Raw genomic sequence first — 18,080 nt, 5'->3', positions numbered from 1 at the left:
TCGATCGTTCGAGATCCAATTTCATGCCACTTACGGAGTCCAAAATGCTTGATCCGATAGGCTTCGTGGAAGGCCTTGGATGATCATGGACGCTTTCCGTAATTTGCGGAAGGGTACAGTAGTCGGGACCCTGCTATCTATAGTAGATCGCTCTGGACTTGGGAGGAGGCGAAAAGCCTATGTAGCATTAGGTTTGGCATACGTCACGAACCTCGGCTTGGCAGCCGTGAGTTCGAGCTGATCAGATAAAGTACCAACTAAATTAGATGGCTGTGATGAGCGGGCAATTCTGAGCATAAGGAAACACGACTTGATAAACAGCCCAGATAGGTGGCTGTATCCATGTTCACGAATTTCCTGGAAGAGCATATCATTGCAGCCAACAGCTTTCTATTCCTTTTCATGTGCTGGTCCATATGTAAGATTTATTCGGGCAAGAGTGGGTAGGGGTTGGGGTAGGGGTAGGGGACGCATAACGAGTTGCAAGCAGCTGAACCAAAAAGTCCAATGAGAGTTCCGAGCCACCGGAAAACTATTCCGGCTTCTAGTCGTTTTGCCAAAAAGTCTACTTGTCGCGTTGTATCTCAATCCGTCGAATCATAATCAGAGAATTGAAATATAAATATCCGTAAATCGTTGTAATTGTTCTAGACAGTGGAGGTGCTGTTTGAATTGCGTTAGCTTTGTCCAATGATATTTCCGAGCTGCACTGACGCTTAACTTCAGTCTTGAGAGTGATGGAAATTCCGTGGTACGGGCCAAGCCTTCAACAATGCCTCTCCGCAAACGGACAAGCGAATGTTCGAGATTCGGGAAATACTGCAGAACGTCGCCGTTATCATGTGAGGTGACTACCTGAGCTTTTCTATGTTCTTATGCTATTCTAAGATGCTCTGCACCTTGGTGTAGTGAGCGCGATTGGAAAACTCCTCAGCTCTTATGATTATCTTAACTCTGCAAAGACACTTACGTGGTAATGCCTTTTTAATCCAGTTGTTGTTGATTCCCAAATCCTAGCCATCCATGCCGCTCTCCTTCCGACTGGCGGTAATGGGGAGGTCCTGCTCTTCGGTGGAGACGAACATTGGGTAGAACAGCAGGAGCCCCATGGCAATTTCCGTAAGACACGCATTTACGATGTACAATCACATTCGGTGGTTGGGAATTCCATTCCCTCCCCAGACAGCGATGTCTTCTGAGCTGGCCATGCTTTCATCGGAGACGGTCGGCTACTTATCATTGGGGGAACTAGCAAATGGCCTAACCCTAACCTCCCCGGTCATCCACAACTTCTTGCCTTCGGAGGCCACCGACATTGCTGGTTGTTTAATCCACTCGAGCACAAATGGGACGAAGTAGCTCAGCTCCTACCGGATCCATATGGGGATGGCGCATCCGGTGGAGGTCGTTGGTACCCAGGTGCACTAACACTGGGAAATGGTGATGTTCTTACGCTTTTTGGGCATGTCAGGGAGGATGACTCGCGGCATCGTAACGCCAACCCGGAACGTTTCAATGCGAGCTCAAATAACTGGTATTTGATGCCGAAGCTTGCCATTGATTCTCCTATCCATCAGCCGGACAAAGGTAGCCCAATCGTCCGACCCTTATTCGTTTCCCGCACCTTTCAACTTCCTGATGGACGGCTTTTCTTCGCAACAGCGATGCCAGCTGAATGGGAGACCTATACTGATAATCCCAATCGTACCGATGGGCCTCACTTCAGCACATTCTACGATGTCGTGAACGGAACTTATACTGGTCCTTTATTCTCTGAACCTACTGGTTACGATAATTGGAGATTTCCTTGTGTGTTACTTCCTCTTCTACCAGAAGATGATTACCATCCGCGCGTGATGCACTGCGGGCGAGCGGAAGCAATGCGTATGGACCTTAATTCGCCTGAACCCGCATGGAGACCAATACGAACAACCCAGAACATTGATCGCTTTAACAGTTGTGCTGTATTACTTCCCACCGGACAGGTCTGCCTTATTTGGGGGGGGGGGGGGGGTTGAGTCTCAAGAACCCGATAATGGCCAGCTCATACCAGCTGAGATTTACGATCCCGATATTGACTGGGTAGCTGGTCAGTACAGGCCAGGATTAGGCAACTGGACTGTGGAAACTGGCATGCCAACACAAAGTCGCAACTACCACTCGGCGGCATTGTTGCTTCCTAATGGTTCGATTTTGACGTCTGGAGGGAACGCTAACGCGCAATCCGGCGACCCAGACACAGTCGGTGTCAAGCGAATTGAGCTCTATGACCCTCCGTATCCAACCGGCACACGCCTTCAAATATTTAATTGCCCAGCTAAAGTGACATATAATGAAGAGTTTGAAGTGGAAGTCTCTGCAGCTGCAGAAGTTCAGCGGATTGCGCTAATCCGCATGGTTCATGCACCCATGCCTTTGACTTCGATCAACGTTACATCGGCCTCTCACTCATGAGTCGCTCAGACAAAAGTAATTATTTCAGGACAATTGCTCCTCGAGATGGCAACTTGGCTCCTCCTGGGTATTACATGTTGTGGGTGGTGGACAAGGTCGGGCGGTCGTGCCAAAGTTCGAAATTTGTGCAGCTCTGGTAGTGGTTATCCCAGTGACACAGCTGAATTGCTTTAGGTGCTTTATCAATATTCGAAAGAGGAGTTGAATGTACTGTAATCATCTCGTCTTGATGCCATTTAGTACGCTTCACTCTTACTTTTTCATCCCTTTTGCTTCTGAGAAGGTACGCTGACAGGGAAGATGGGCCGAACTAAGTCCACGGCAGAAGAAACGACAGTGAATTCTCTATCAATTGGATCGAGCTGGAGACATATACGCCTATGAGAGAAAAAAAATCCGATGCTGTTATCCCTGACCGTTTCCCACCAGGATTTGTCAGTTAAGATACAACTAATGCTGGGACTCTCCACGGCATTATCTGGCTAATTCAACTTTGGCGCCCCTACACACAAAAGGACTGATTCCTAATTAGTTAACTATCTCTTTCGTCCCAGCCCCGTCTTTTCTGGTGGCCTGAACTGATCCGGACCCGGACACGGAACATAGATTCACGGTCGCCACTATCTGGTTTCCAACCTCCGCATCTTGACTCCACATTTCTGACCCAGACGTACTGCATTTCCAGGGACGGCTTCAACGTCAGAGTCTTCCCTGTCGTATGCCTTGTGCCATGCTCATCTCTCGACCTGTCCCACTGTTAACTCTTCTCTTGGCTATCATCAACTTCCCCTCGGCCGGTTGCTCATCCACCCGTGGTATCCCAATCGTGAAAGCCACCTCCACAATCTCCATCATTAGCCCCCAATACCTCGAAGGTCATGTTTACTGTCTGTTAAATTTACGTCGAGCTTGTGTGGCAGAATTAAATCCCAGTTTATCAGAAAGTGAACAGAATGAACTAGTAATTTAAAGGTTCTCGCACCAATTCAATGAGATCGTGATTCTTTCCGAACGTGAATCGTTGTTTTGAAATGCTCGCCTATAAGAATATGCAGGTCATTTTTTTTGTTGCATCATGAACACCCTCAACTGCGTTCGCAACTCCATCGAGCAAGGCCCTATTCTGAGGCGGCCTTTCATCATTTGCGGTGAGAAAAAAAGTCTGTTGAATGGCTTGCTATCTTCAGGGGCAATTAGTATGTTAATTAAGTATTTCAGACTTGAAACTTGCTGTATTGCTGTCCTGGGTCAAGCTATCGCCATTGCCTGCGTATTTCCAATATATACATTCAAAGTCTGAGAAACACCTAGCTACTGCTGTACACGTAGATCACTGAGCTGCCTTCTCACTCTACTTCCTCACATGTCCTTCACCAGAGAATCACTTCTTTCATCCCACCAAATAGGGCTGATGATCCCATAATCCGAGCCTCGCATTTGGAGAAGGGTACTTTATGCCTTCGCAATGCGTTAGCTACTCAGTTGTGACGCTCTAGTCACCCGATCTACTCACTAGTCGTTGTTTATGCCTGGCGTAGGACATTCTGTGTTTGGAAAACAACAGCCTCCGTGGGGAGATGCTTCGCGAGCAGAGCTGTATCCCAGTACAGCCAGACCTCCCTGAAATTCAATCCGTCCACAGCATCGGCGAGGTCAGCAGGGCCGATAATAGATATCCAGCTGAGTGGGACGCTGACAGTCGGCTCTTCGGTGTTGTTTCCAGGAAGCCAGATATTGCGGGTCCACTGAGTCATGATGGTGGTTGTATCATCATCATTTTTGACTTCCCAGAGGCTGTGGAAGTCGTGTCGCAGTCGTTCAAACTGTCCGAAAAGACGCTTCATCCACGCCCACATCTCGTCTCCACCATTGTACTGGGCGTTGTTCTGGTTGTGGAAAATGACGTTTTTGGAATAGAACCGCAAGCCAGATCCGTGGTTGAAGCCATAAGAATCAACTGTATCAACATATTTTTTAAAAAATTGTTGAGCTGGAGTCTCTGGTCCGGACGTATCCCAGGTAGGAGCGAAAACACAGCTTACCAACTCAGGCATGATTGGAGAACAAAAGTCAACGAAAGGAGACACGGAATAGGACGAGAACTCTCTTGTTTGATCTGAATTAATGTCTTGATATTCGCTAGCATCTTATACTTAGTTATGCTGACGCCACCTCCGGGAGCCGAAGGGTCTGTTCTGCGATTTCTTGATTATAATATTACCGAGGCGCAAGTCGTTTCACATCTTCGTAATCCATGGAAATGTACTAAAAAGCCGACATTTCAATTTCCGACGACCGCAGAAACTATAAAGTACTGTGGGTCAAGATCGCTACTCTCGGGTTCCCGAGGTCAAAATGATCAGTAATCGCTCGCCACCTTAGTTCACCGACATCTGGGTGACAGTTCTATTGAACTATACCCAGCATTTATATATAGACCTAAGAACAATTTTGCAATTTATGTGTGTCAAATTCCTCTTCATTAATGAAAGTCGATTCAACCCCAATTCTCTACAATATGGGTCTCGACTACAAAGTATTCACCAGCAGACGTTCCGGCGTGAATCGGTCCACCCCAGCCGGTCACGATCATCTCAAGTGGGTGCCGACCACTTCGACATTGATATTCGGCCAAAAAGATGCAGTGCTGGTCGATACGCAGTTAACTATGGCTGCTGCCAAAGATTTGGTAGACTGGGTAGTAGCCACTGGGAAAAACCTCACGACGATCTATGTCTCTCATGCCCATGCCGATCATTTTTATGGTACCGGTGCCCTCCTCGAGAAATTTCCAGAGGCAAAAGTAGTGGCTACGCCGGAGACTGTCTCTCATATGGCTGAAGCCATATCTCCCGAAGGGATGGACGCCTTTTGGAGAGATCTTTTCCCTGGTCAGATCCCAGAAAAGCTCGTGATGGCCACCCCCCTGGAGCAAGACCACTTCATGTTGGAAAACGAGCGATTGGAAGTGGTCAGACTGGGCCATACAGACACAGATGATACAACGGCTCTCTGGGTGCCTGCAATCGGCTTGGTTGTTGCGGGCGACGCAGTCTACAACAACACCCACCCATACCTTGGCGAGTCGAAATCCCAAGAGGCCAGATCGAGATGGGTGGAAGCGCTCAGTAAGATTGCGACCCTTAAACCGAGAATTGTCGTTGGCGGTCATAGTGATCCATCTAAGGGATTCTCCCCCAATGCCGTCAAAGCGACCAAGGATTATTTGGATGACTTCGCGCGACTGGATGGGCAAACATCCACTCCGGAGGAATTATACTCCCAGATGATGGAATTGCACCCCACTCGACTGAATATCGGCTCGCTATGGGGAGGTGCAACGCTCGTGAAAAAATGATTCTATGTGTTCCCCATGTTGACCGAGTAACCAAGGGTTGAATTAGTGCACCGTGATTCGGTATTAGCTTGGGATAACTAAGAGCACATTCCTTGTCATTTTATTATGAGAGGATATCTTCTTAAGAAATTTGTACCAATAATGCACTCTGCTGTTACCAATAGGTATATACGTAGGTATACTTCTCAGTGGCAGAGATCGATCTTACAGACTTCTTATTATGATATAGACTCGAAATTTGCGTATCTCGAGCCGTCAAAAGTAATTTCAAGCCTCAATCATTAATAGTTGTGTTGTGGCTGGTTTCTTGTCAATGACGTCTCAACTTATAAATGCACTAAGACATATCAAGAGGACTGCACTCTATTATTGGTGGCGTGGAGAAAGTTTATATATGCAACAAAAGAAATGTCCAATTGAATCAAATTTCATTCTGCGAATGAAACGTTGGAGAACTTGATCCGCATGCGTTGCGCGTGTCGCGTCTCAAGAAGAGCCAAGCCATTTCCCTAAGAAGTCAATCTGTCCTTGAATGTTCTGTTCAAACCAATCCCCGGTATAGATATCAAAATGACCTGCGCCATCAATATACAAAAGCTGCTTTGGCTCTCTTGCCTTTTCGTAGGTCGCCATCTGAGATGCCGTGGTGACAAGGATATCATTCCCGGGAACAACCATCAACAGCGGTGTCGGCGAGATACGATGCACCATACCCTGTCCTTCAAACGCAAGCATATTGAGCTGTGTCTGAATTGTAACAAAATTCTCCCAACGAGCACCGCAATCGTACGAGCCGCGCACCTGCTCGTAAGCATGAACTCCGGGAAACATGGCAGTAGTGGTCCCTGACTGCGCTGCTTCCAGATTTTCCGCAATAAGCGGAACCCTTTCTGGTTCTGATCCTGCAGTGATACGAGCACGCTCTTTCAGAATGCCAGGGATCCGGTCTTTGAAGGCCAAGGATCGCGTCTCTCCAGAAACTGCAGGGCACTGTACGATAGCAGCCTTGATCCGTTTGTCCACAGCGGCTGCGTATAGAACATTTCCTCCGGAGAAACTCGTGCCCCAATATACTATGCGAGTATCATCCACACTAGGGAATGATGTTGCGAAATTGAACGCATCGTAGTAATCGGCTTGTTGAAGGGTCGGGTTTGACTCTTGCCGCGGTAATCCCTCACTATCACCCCAGTTCCGATTATCATAGAGGAGTACATTGTACCCCGCTTGCTGGAATCGATCCGCGAAATTCGGGAGCCAATAGTGGCGGACACCACCCAGCTAGTTGTAATAAACGGACGAGTATCAGCCAATTTCATAGGAAAATCCAATATCTTAATATGTCAAGGTGTACGCACCCCATGGGTCATGATCACACATGCCGATTTCTCAACTTGGGGATAGAACCATCCCCGGAGCATAGTGCCATCGCATGCGTTGAACTCAATGGTTTCACGAGCGAGGACCATTATCGCAGAGATATTGATTGTAAGCCGAAATTGAAGATTGCCGAGTTGGCTGTTTGAGAACGACAAACAAATTAGCAGAGGCAATATTATATTACTGTCTTCCTGCTCTTTTGCGAGCCTCGGTTTTACAAAAGACGAGTAATCCAGAAAATCATCGAACCTCCTTGAGCTTTCGGTTATTGCTCTAGCCGACCGAGCCGCACAGCAAATTATGTAATACCTGCATCACGCAAGTTAACCTAGTTAACTAGTTAAACGCTGTTGTGTCCCTAGTAATCCACGACCGAGGTTGCTCAAATCATCAGCCAAGACATATCAAGCTTTTTATTATGCCGAAACGGCGATCGTGTCTGCGTTCTTCATTTTGATTGGTTTACGTGTAGCCAATCATATTCAATTTATTGACTGACTAATACAGAATCAAAGTTGGCTAAACTATATTGGTAGGAATCTACGAATATGGCTCTCCAATCGCTCAATATAACTTACGCATCACGAAGCGATAGAAGGAATTAATAGACTACTAAAATTTTGCAGTAAGCGATACAGAAAAGCATCGTTTCGTCTATGTGTTGACTTCATACTGCATACTCTGCCTTAGTAATAACAAGGGGTGTTTGGGGGGGGGGGGTTCCCTTGCGTCCTTTCATTTGTCTTTCATATATGTATTTACCAGAAACAAAGAGCGGCAACGTGGTTAATCACCGTTTCATATACAGTCCATTCAGGTTAATCGAGAGAGTTTGTAAGTAAAGCAGCTTGTATAAGCAATCAAGAAGCATGCAATTCGGTTCTCGGGGGAAGTTCGCAAGTATCCGAATGCGCCATCATTCGAAGCCTTGTTCAACGGAGCAATCCAGCCTCAAGAAAATGGAGCCCCTTCGCCTGGCTCTTCTACCCCTAGAGCAAGTTTTCCCACAGTGGTTGCAGACTCAATTAGCCGATGAGCTTCCTTCAGTCCAGCAAGATTCAACTTAAGACGTTTGTTGAGGTTTGGTACCAATTTGCCCTCGTCTATGTAACGGGCCAAGACCCCAAAGATTCTGCCATAATTCTCCAGATTGGTACGATGATAAGCTGACGAGCCTAGCCAGTCCCAAGAGAAGGTCATCGACTTTGACATAAAGTCGGTCCCATAGAGATCGAACTTGGCTTGCACGATTGAGCAAACTTTGGCGAAGGGTGCACAGATTTTTCCTAGGGGGTGGATATATTGCTCCGTCCTTGCGACCACGTAGACGTACCTGGAAGTACTAGTGTCAGTTTTTGAGATGCAAAGAACACGACAGTAAGAGAGGGCGGAGCGGACCTTATTGGGACATCCAGGTTCAAGGCTTTGATTTGGGACTCGAGATCCACCCTATGATTCACAACATGGGTGGCACCCATTTTCCTGCATGACTCCATGGTCTCAGGTCGGGATGCAGTTGCAATCACCACGGGAAGTTGCAAAACTTTCCTGGCGATTTGGATGGCAGCACTTCCAACTCCACCTCCGCCATTGATCTAGAACGGTCAGATGTGTGTTCAAAATGCAACCAAGGTAGCAATAGCCATTATAACGTAGGCTCAATGCATTAGTGAAACTCACAATCAGAATACCAACGTTTTCGTTCTGCTTAATCTCCAGCCTGTCAACAAGAGACTGGTATGCTGTACCGAAGGTCAGGCCCATACTAGCGGCTTCCACGAAGTCAAGCGACTTCGGCTTCTCGGCACAGAGACGCTCATCAACTAGGAGGTACTCTGCAGCACTGCCCTGGCGAGTAGTGGAGCTCACGTAGAAGACATCATCGCCTGGTTGTAAATTTGTGCACTCAGGCCCGACCTCTAAAACGGTTCCGGCACCGTCAAACCCAATGATATGGAAATCCTTGGGCACAAACTTGTAGTAGTCTTTATTTGATAAGCACGAAAGTCTCTCAAAATCAAAAAGTAGCAGTATCATTACCTGGAGCGTCATCATAAGTCCCTTTGCGAACTTTCGTGTCGATAGGATTCACAGAACAGGCCTTGACTCTAAGTGACGTCAGAATTAATGTGGCAGTATATTATCTGCGAATACTCACTGAATAAGAATGTCCATTCCTGTAGGGCTCTCCGGTCGCGGAACGTTGCGAGACTCGAAGTTGTCGACTGCACCATACTTGGCAACTCCAATTGCTTTCATTGTTTTTGTTTCCATCGTGACAACGGTTAGACGCTTTCTCACAAGGATCCTAGGCAGGGAGTTTAATTCCTATTTTATATTTCAAAAAAGCAAAATCCTGTACTCTCAAACCGAGGTTTTGTGAAATATGATTATGATATCCTGCTGCATTTATGATTATTCTTCTTACTTCGGAGCGGTAATCCCCGAACGCCGATCTCGGCACCCTGAAACATCGGGCCGCCACTTTAATGACAATAACACTTCCATCCTTCGAACGTTATGATAAAGTCTAATTCCATGGAATATGGCTTTCCCCGGCTTTTAACCTGCTCTCACTATGTAGTAGTATGCGACTCGGGTATACTGGATGATGATTGGCTTTTAACTATAAGTGGGGTATATTATCACGTGACACACTCCTTCCGACTCCCGAACTCAGCCTGACGTGACATCAACACCACGAACTCCTCCATCAACGTCGATGGGCTGGAACTGTCGTACTGCCCCCGGGTCGCTGGATGGCCTCATCACCATGTCGTGCTCTGCACTTACAATCTCTTTTCTGCTATTGTTTCTTTGATTTCTACATATGGATGACAGCGTTCGGGTCATTCTGTCACAGCTCAGCTCACCCGGTCGCAGGCCGACCTCCAGGTCTTAATGGAGCCGCATCTCCACCAATTTCGCCATTCAGCATGCCACTCTGTGATATTTGAATACTCGACAAATAGTTCTGCTGGGACACGTGGGGCTTCCTTCCATTTGAGAGACTACTCGACCGGAACGCGGGGCTGAATAGACACTCACTGGCATCAAGGCTGCAAAATGAAGATTCCAACCTTGCCATACTACAAAACCGCCGGATATCAGATTTGACATGCCCAGGGAACGTTGGTTCTCATAATCGTTGTGCTTGACCTTGGCGACTGCTGCACTGTTCACATATGGTGCGCAAGAGCCTTGATTTCATGATATCCTACGAATGACCGGCCTCCCCCTCCCTCCCAAGAAGTTGACAGTGAATGGGCTTGGATGGAATCCGCCTACATTTGGTCTCCAAAACAGAGGAAGTGTGCGAAGCGACGGGGTTATCACCGTTCTACCCCTCTTATTTAGCCGTGGTTCGGTATCTGTTCTTCGGATTGACATGGCGCATGTCTTTTTGCTGTAAAAACTGGGACCAGGTCTGCATTGCAGTCAGACTATCGTCCCGTGTCACCGATGGCTGAGGAGGCCGAGGAAGCGGGACGTCAGCTTTGACAAGGATTCCAACACGAAAGCTACGCACCAGCCAGTGAACCTGGGCGGGAACTTCCGATGGGGGGATTTGCCAGTCTACCGACACTGCAGGAAATGTTTCCTCGTTGCTCTGGGCTTCCATTAGCAATACGCCGAGCACAGAGGTCGTCGTGATCGGCATCGGCGTGCGGGGCATGATCTGTCCCGGATTCTTGCAGATGTCAGGGAGCCCGGGTCATGTCTGGAACAGAATTGCAGCCTTGGCCTTTCATTCTCAAACGTAGATAGATCATCCTGGGAGATGGTCCCATGAACCCCGGATTCTTTTGAACAGAGGCGTTCGTGGCACCCAAAAAGGAAGAAAGAAGAAAGAAACCAAGCAGCCCATTAACCGGCTCGAAGGCTACAGGGATGACCAGAGGTTTGCTCTGCAGAACTAACTCATGAGCCAAGAGGCCACCAGGGTGCATTCACAGGAGACGCCACTGGCAATCGCCAGACTTGCAAATTGCGCAACTTGCTTTCGAGAAGCCGAACTGGGCCCCACCGGAACCTCTGGAGTGCCAGGTGAATGCCATCGCTTCGGAGTTGTGTTGTAGAGCCGCATCGCGCCGCACGCGCCCTGGTCGCCACCTTTCGGAACAGCCCTAAATTCCCTGGCACCCATTCACTTTCTGGGCCGAGCTGGGCTATAAGTAAACCCGTTCAGCTTTTTTTTAATCTTGAAAGGGTGCGTTCTCTTTTTCCCTCCCTCGATTCTCCGCGTGAAATCTCGTGCAAGTCAAAAACTCACACCCTCGACAGTGCTCGGAAAAACAGCTACCCCGACCCGCCCAGTTCTCTCAAGTCGAACCGCGGACACCTCGAATCGGGTCCACCTACTGCGCTCAAGTTCGTTCAAGTCGACCTACCTGACTCCTATTCATCAACTCCCCACGTGCTGCCGCCGCCTTATCTTTTCCCCCCGTCGAACGCCAGATGCTGGCGACGTCGCCATGGCTGGGTCCCGCAGGAGTCCGGTGTTAAGAGACCAGTGGAGTGCCGACACCGATCGCGATCCCCGTGACAGGGACCGGCGGAGAGGTCGAGGGTCTCATCAGAATCGAGGTCGTGGTCGATACAGGGACAGGGGCCGTCATCCTCGTGGTAGCGATCGTCATTATGACTATCCTGGACGTTCGCCTTCACGCGCGTCTCGCTTCGGACTGGACTCATCTCACGACTCGGGTGCTTTTGCCCCAGAACGATCGCCTCCGCATGGCTCGCGAGACAACCCTTCTGGATATCACGAATCCCGACGACCGAATTACTCACGCCCTCCACCATCCGCCGATTGGAATGCTCACCCCTCCGGCTCACTAGAAAGAGGCAACGCGGGCCCCCGACGAGAAGAGTCCCCGCTTGGACCACCCCCGAAACGCAAGCGGACTCGCAGTCCTTCCCCCGGTAGTCGCCGTGGATCCTTTTCAAGTCGCCGACCTTCCTTTAGTAAACCCGGCGATAGACGTGATAGGAGCCCTTTTCGAGGTCGTGGCCGGTTTCAAGGGCGTGGCGCTCCTCCACGTCGAGCCCGGGACCGCCGAGGAAAAGACCGCCGTCGCTCTGATATTCCACGACGAGGATACTCACCATCGCCTGTTCGAGACAGGGGCTTCCATCCATCACCGGACCAACGCACTCGATCGCCTAGTGATGATTACAGTGATCGTGATTATCGACGGCGGACTCGATCTCTGTCCCGGGAGTCGGCTCGATCTGTGTCATCACGGGGTCATGGACAATCGTCTCATACGCGGGGTTCACCTCGCAATGAGCAAATGAGCTCAAGTCGACCTACTCAATTCGCTCTCAGGGACTCGACACGATCTCCATCTTCTACACGTCCTACTTCAACCCGTGAATCTCGCAAGATGAACGACGCCGGTGGTGACTCTGCGAGCATGCATGGGATGCGATCATCGGACGTGCAAAAACAGCGCCGACGATCACCACAGTTCACGTCACCGACAAATTCTCGTCACGGCTCGCCTCAGCCTAGCTCCCCATATCGCAGTGGACGAGGTACGAGTGGGCAGCCTCATTTTTCGCAAAATGGACACTCGGGGCAGTCATATAATTCACGTAGTGGACGTGAACCCCCCAAATCATCCTCAGAGCCCCTCTGGCGGACCATCATATCGCGACAGCCACTCCAGTTCTCGAGGAAATCATGCAAACCAAGGACCAGATCGTCGACTTTCTGACTCCGGGCCGCGCAACAACGGCCCTCCTTCACATCGCAGCTCCAGAGGCGATCTCAACAGCCTACAATGGACCACATCTGGGTTCCATGGTCGTGATGGACAATTTAGTCCTCGCGGCATACATGGCCACGACTCTCAAGCGCTCTCAACCAAACCCTCGTCTACCACTGATCCTCAATCCCCGAGGACGATAGAAGATCAGGACCACGCTGCACCTGCATCCAGGGGCATTTCGAGAGGGAATGACAAGTCTCAGGTTACGAATGGAGATGCTGGTGCTCAGGATATACTTCCGCCTGCCCGCGAAACGCAGCCCTCAACACCTGCAGATAAAGGCGGGAAGTTTAGCTTCACCTTCAAAAAGGCGAAGACCACACCAACACCAGCTCCGAAACCCGTGCCTGACCTTGAGGAACGAATGCAAGTCCATGAACCGCCGCCTCGAGCTCCCCCCGCCCAACCCCGATCACCTCGCAACCGTCTAACGAATGGGCCATTGCCCAAGTTCAAGCCTGATTCACGATTCGACCGTCGTGATCGAGACCGACGGGATCGGGATAGAGACCGGGATCGCGATTGGAATCGTCGTGATTTCCGCGATGCTCGAGACACGCGAAGTATCAGGGAGTCGCGTGAGCGAAAAGATGATAGTCGTTTTGGCCAGCGCCGTGACCGAGGTGGGCGGGGTGATCGTCGTCCAGACTTCCGACAAGATCGCCATAGACACATGTCCCCAGAGCCGTTGAGGGCTCCAGAGCCGTTGAGAGAACCCCCACCAAAACAAACAAGAATCCTCACACGCCTTAAGCAACGCCCGACGCTTTCGGAGGAGTTTGCCAAAACCAACTCCGTATATTACCGCAAGCCCGGCAACGAATCCGTCATCGGCGCGGGTACTTACGGAAAAGTCTTCAAAGGAATCCATGTTTACACTCAGCGCCAAGTTGCACTCAAGAAGATCCGAATGGAAGGCGAAAAAGACGGTTTTCCTATCACAGCCGTGCGCGAGGTCAAACTCCTCCAGCACCTTCGCAACCACAATGTCGTCAGCCTGCTAGAGGTCATGGTTGAACGGAACGAATGTTTCATGGTCTTTGAGTATCTTTCGCACGATCTGACCGGCCTGATCAACCATCCGACTTTCTCCCTCTCCCTAGCCCACAAGAAGGACCTGGCAAAGCAGCTGTTTGAAGGGTTGGACTACCTCCATCACCGAGGTGTCCTTCACCGTGACATCAAAGCTGCCAATATCTTGATCAGCAACCAGGGGCTACTGAAGTATGCGGATTTCGGATTGGCCCGGTTCTTTTCCAAGAGTCGACCTCTGGATTATACAAATCGTGTGATCACCATCTGGTACCGGCCCCCGGAGCTGCTGCTTGGCGAGACGCAATATGGCCCCGCGGTGGATGTATGGAGCGCCGCGTGCGTTTTCATTGAAATGTTCACGAAGAAAGCCGCCTTTCCGGGCGAGGGAGGTGAAATCAGCCAGTTAGACAAGCTCTACAATAGCCTGGGTACACCAACTCGGAACGACTGGCCTGATTTGGTGGAGATGCCCTGGTTTCAGTTGATGCGACCTACTGAACGGAGGAGTCGAGTATTTGAGGATACATATCGTGATGTACTATCACCGGCCGCATTGGACCTCATGTCCCAAATTTTCCGTTACGATCCTGCCAAGCGGCCGAGCGCGGAGGAAGTGCTGAAACACCCATACTTCACATCCGAAGAACCAGCTCCGCAGCAAGCACTAGAGTAAGTTATAAGACCTCCGACCCGCCCTTCATCTCGTCCAGGCAGGTTTACTAACTGCTTCCAGGCTGGAGCACATTAAAGGGGACTGGCATGAATTCGAATCCAAAGCGCTTCGGAAGGAAGCCCGGCGTGCGGCCGAGCATCAGAGCCAGAAGGAACGGGAAAAGCGCAAGGCAGAGGCCTCTGCGCCACCGCTTGATCGAGACGCGAAGCGCATCCGACAAGAGCAGCAATAGCGTGGGCCAGATAAGAGCACCGATTAAATACAAAGACATTTATGCTACGCTAGTTGGTACTTTTACCTTGTAGAAGTTCCTAGCTTTCTCTATAAATTTCGTATGCCCGCACCCACATCTCACCGTGTCTTCGTGGATCTGTAGAGCCACAGGCCCTTCTCCACGCACCTTTTTACATCATATGATCTTGCCCTTTCGGGCCTCCAAGATCTTGGCGCTGTTGTTTTTGCAGGCCTTGCCTATTCGGACAACGCAATCTGTGATGATTCCCCTCACTTCCCCTTCACTTTCTTTCGCTTGGCTACTTCGATCCCTTCTACTGTCAGATGTGGTATACTATACAGTTCCGACATATTAAGTAATAAGCCAATATTGGTGTAAGTCCATTTGCAAGATACCTACTTTGTCTTTTTCGCAGACTCAACCATGCGATCTCAAGGGAAGCCAGAGCCCTGTATACTGCGGTTTTAATTTGGCAGGGTGCTTTTCATGGTAGGTTGCAAGGGCGAATATTTCCAAATTTTGGTGCTTGTATGAGATTTGCTCTATTATGTCTAGCATTGCGGGTGGTCAGGAGTGCAATGCATCTTCATTCGTGGTTTGTTTCGGTTCTGCAAGGCAACAGGGCTCATTCGTGACATATTTCCTATAGACCCTGACGACGATATTGCTCCTAAATATGAGTGATTTACATGAGGTCCCGGGTGCCATTCGGTAGCGCATGTAAAGATATGTGTTTGTTATTGGGGAAGGGGACGGGTAGAAACAGGACAAGTGGCTCGCAGAAACGATATCTTATACCGGCGCCCACTATGACATTTGGAGTTATTCGAGGACTGCAATGTCTGATTAGCGACTGTTTGCGAACAAGCCGACGGCCTAGTATTATGATAGAGGGTAGGATGGGTTCGTATCAGACTTTGCCAATCGACCTCATGCCCAACCAGCCCAGGCAAAGTGATTTTACCCGATAGGAGGCGGTTGAGACGTTGGATTACCAGAGAGCTCATGGATTATCATCATCTAGAAGGGAAGGGCGTATGGGAGGAATCACGGTGGAAATTCGAGTTCTATTCGTGAACATACCCTACAGCTATCGACATAAACTTCAACATTCGCGTAAGCTTGGGAGTGTGTCGTCAATCAGGTCATCAACGTATCATGGGAAGCTGAGAGCCCTCGTGATGATGGTTTTAGATGCGACATTTTGATCTCGACACACTCATCGGAAACGCCGGTGCAGGGGAGAAAGCGAAACGCCGACGTTGATTTGAGTTGGTGGTCTTGGGTTAAAGAAGAAGAAAAAGAAATGGCGAAAAAATCGCGGCTTTTGATCGCCGCCTCGGGAAAAAGACGGTGCGGGCGGCAGGCGAGGCCCGTGCTGATTGGCCGCGATGGAGCTGTTCGAGTCTCCAATTCATCTGCCATCGTCTGTTCCTTTGAAACGAATTACTCCTCCACGACCCTCTCGCCTCGCAACTTCGACTACGATCCCGCCTCCCTCGCTTCCTTCTGAACTTCATCCGCCCGTGCCCTTTCATCGCCTCCCGACTTCTCAACGATACCCCTCCCGCCTCCTCAATTCCGCTTCCTCCGCCGACCACATCCATCCCGCCTCTTTTCCTGCGCGCACCTTCGCATCTTGCTCCCCTCACATACATCACTAAATCGACCAGAGTCCGCGCGTGTCCCTCCATTGTCGCTCTTTACAAGCCTTTTGTTCTCCCGGATGACCTCTCGTGTCTCCGCCCGCCTAACCCGCCGCGATGGATAATGCCAACCTGTGGACTCGCCGAGCAAAGTAAGTGGCCTTTCTGTCGCTCTCCATACGAACAAGTGATACTGACAACTGTTTTTTTTGGTGCGCAGCTCTTCCAAGTTGTCCCTGTCCATGTCCGGGACGGATGGCAAGGACGGTGCTCGTGTTGAAATGCCCCGCTCATCCAAACGGTTCGGCCCTGATAGCTCCCACGGGCGCTCGAATCCCTTTAATGCCATATCCCCCATGTCCGGCGGTGTCTCATCCCCGTCCACGAACGCATCATCTGCTTTCGGTCTCGGATCCGGCGCCTTCGCCTCATTCGGCGCCCCGAAGACACCCGGCGGTACCTCAGATGTGAAAACCTCTGGGGAGAAGCGGGATTTCTCCGGAGACAACGAAGAGGCTCTCCAGGCCAAGGTCATGGCCAACTCCGCGGTTGCCGGCTTTGGCGAGCACCCGCTCAAGTCTACCTGGATTGTTTGGTACCGTCCTCCCACACCCAAGTACTCCGACTACGAGAAGTCGACGGTACCGCTCGCGTCGATATCGTCAGTGGAGAGCTTCTGGGCCGTGTACTCGCATCTCAAACGGCCATCCCTTCTGCCGACAGTGTCGGATTATCACATTTTCAAGAAGGGCATTCGCCCTGTGTGGGAGGATGAGGCTAATAAGCGGGGTGGCAAGTGGATTGTTCGTTTGAAGAAGGGCGTGGCCGATAGATACTGGGAAGACTTGCTCCTGGCCATGGTGGGCGATCAATTCGCCGAGGCTGGCGACGAAGTTTGCGGCGCCGTGCTGAGTGTGCGTGGTGGCGAAGACGTCTTGAGTGTGTGGACGCGAATTGATGGTGGGCGGAACATTAAAATCAGGTAAGATCAGGAGCTGCGTTGCTGGGAGCCCACCTGCTTTGGAGAATTTGAGCTAATTCATGCCACAGAGAAACAATCAAGCGTCTGCTCGCCTTCCCTCTCGACACCAACATCGTCTGGAAAAGTCACGACGACAGCATTGCCCAGCGCTCTGCCATCGATCAGGCGCGCCAGGAGAAGGCTGCCGCGGTTGCAGCTAACCCTGGTGCCCACCTCGGAACCGAGCGACGGCGCAACACGCATGATGACTCGGATAAAGGCAAGGGCGTCGCTCTTTCATGAACCTAACCTCGAGCTTGGCCTATGGGCCCTGTACAGTAAAGTCATTTAAAAAAGAAAAAAAGGATATCATGCACAACAATTACTCATTGGGACGCGTTTGGGTCTGGGGGACGGTGGGGCATCGAGGCGAACTCAGCGGTTTGATTTAAATTTATGTCTTGAGTGGACTCATTATGTCTGTTCCGTTTTTGTACCTTCAAGCTCACGCGTGATGTTTTCTGCCTCTCTTCTTTTTTTTTACTTCTCTCTTTTTTGTTC

At 50.1% G+C, this 18,080-nt stretch overlaps 9 protein-coding genes across 9 annotated transcripts; 4 read left to right on the top strand and 5 right to left on the bottom strand.

Annotated features, from left to right (window-relative positions):
- Positions 1–1,188: 1,188 nt before the first annotated feature.
- N7532_006672 (uncharacterized protein) lies at positions 1,189–2,454 on the top strand (the record flags this gene model as incomplete). The annotated part of the gene is made up of 3 exons (XM_056619166.1): positions 1,189–1,321; positions 1,360–1,884; positions 1,958–2,454. 3 exons carry the CDS (start codon positions 1,189–1,191, stop codon positions 2,452–2,454), a joined length of 1,155 nt encoding a protein of 384 aa, XP_056475325.1.
- A 1,523-nt stretch (positions 2,455–3,977) lies between these two features.
- Positions 3,978–4,508, bottom strand: N7532_006671 (uncharacterized protein; the record flags this gene model as incomplete). The annotated part of the gene is made up of 1 exon (XM_056619165.1): positions 3,978–4,508. One exon carries the CDS (start codon positions 4,506–4,508, stop codon positions 3,978–3,980), a length of 531 nt encoding a protein of 176 aa, XP_056475324.1.
- Positions 4,509–4,972: 464 nt separating this feature from the next.
- N7532_006670 (MBL fold metallo-hydrolase) lies at positions 4,973–5,812 on the top strand (the record flags this gene model as incomplete). Its single annotated transcript, XM_056619164.1, has 1 exon — positions 4,973–5,812. The coding sequence occupies one exon, from the start codon at positions 4,973–4,975 to the stop codon at positions 5,810–5,812; it is 840 nt and encodes a 279-aa protein (XP_056475323.1).
- Positions 5,813–6,298: 486 nt separating this feature from the next.
- Positions 6,299–7,281, bottom strand: N7532_006669 (alpha/beta hydrolase; the record flags this gene model as incomplete). The annotated part of the gene is made up of 2 exons (XM_056619163.1): positions 6,299–7,093; positions 7,171–7,281. The coding sequence occupies 2 exons, from the start codon at positions 7,279–7,281 to the stop codon at positions 6,299–6,301; spliced, it is 906 nt and encodes a 301-aa protein (XP_056475322.1).
- An 862-nt stretch (positions 7,282–8,143) lies between these two features.
- N7532_006668 (zinc-binding alcohol dehydrogenase family protein) lies at positions 8,144–9,466 on the bottom strand (the record flags this gene model as incomplete). The annotated part of the gene is made up of 5 exons (XM_056619162.1): positions 8,144–8,525; positions 8,591–8,787; positions 8,873–9,177; positions 9,233–9,300; positions 9,351–9,466. The coding sequence occupies 5 exons, from the start codon at positions 9,464–9,466 to the stop codon at positions 8,144–8,146; spliced, it is 1,068 nt and encodes a 355-aa protein (XP_056475321.1).
- A 1,075-nt stretch (positions 9,467–10,541) lies between these two features.
- Positions 10,542–10,868, bottom strand: N7532_006667 (uncharacterized protein; the record flags this gene model as incomplete). Its single annotated transcript, XM_056619161.1, has 1 exon — positions 10,542–10,868. The coding sequence occupies one exon, from the start codon at positions 10,866–10,868 to the stop codon at positions 10,542–10,544; it is 327 nt and encodes a 108-aa protein (XP_056475320.1).
- A 755-nt stretch (positions 10,869–11,623) lies between these two features.
- On the bottom strand, positions 11,624–12,304 carry N7532_006666 (uncharacterized protein; the record flags this gene model as incomplete). Its single annotated transcript, XM_056619160.1, has 2 exons — positions 11,624–12,109; positions 12,167–12,304. 2 exons carry the CDS (start codon positions 12,302–12,304, stop codon positions 11,624–11,626), a joined length of 624 nt encoding a protein of 207 aa, XP_056475319.1.
- Positions 12,305–12,582: 278 nt separating this feature from the next.
- On the top strand, positions 12,583–14,909 carry N7532_006665 (putative protein kinase; the record flags this gene model as incomplete). Its single annotated transcript, XM_056619159.1, has 3 exons — positions 12,583–12,733; positions 12,798–14,673; positions 14,738–14,909. 3 exons carry the CDS (start codon positions 12,583–12,585, stop codon positions 14,907–14,909), a joined length of 2,199 nt encoding a protein of 732 aa, XP_056475318.1.
- A 1,766-nt stretch (positions 14,910–16,675) lies between these two features.
- Positions 16,676–17,822, top strand: N7532_006664 (eukaryotic translation initiation factor 4E; the record flags this gene model as incomplete). The annotated part of the gene is made up of 3 exons (XM_056619158.1): positions 16,676–16,710; positions 16,779–17,540; positions 17,609–17,822. 3 exons carry the CDS (start codon positions 16,676–16,678, stop codon positions 17,820–17,822), a joined length of 1,011 nt encoding a protein of 336 aa, XP_056475317.1.
- Between the last annotated feature and the right edge of the window lie 258 nt (positions 17,823–18,080).

Source organism: Penicillium argentinense, assembly GCF_028826775.1.
Source record: "Penicillium argentinense strain IBT 30761 chromosome Unknown utg000005l_segment0_segment0, whole genome shotgun sequence".
Classification (NCBI taxonomy): Eukaryota; Fungi; Ascomycota; class Eurotiomycetes; order Eurotiales; family Aspergillaceae; genus Penicillium; species Penicillium argentinense.
The sequence above is the reverse complement of the archived record's forward strand: the minus strand, read 5'-3'. Positions and strand labels throughout refer to the sequence as shown.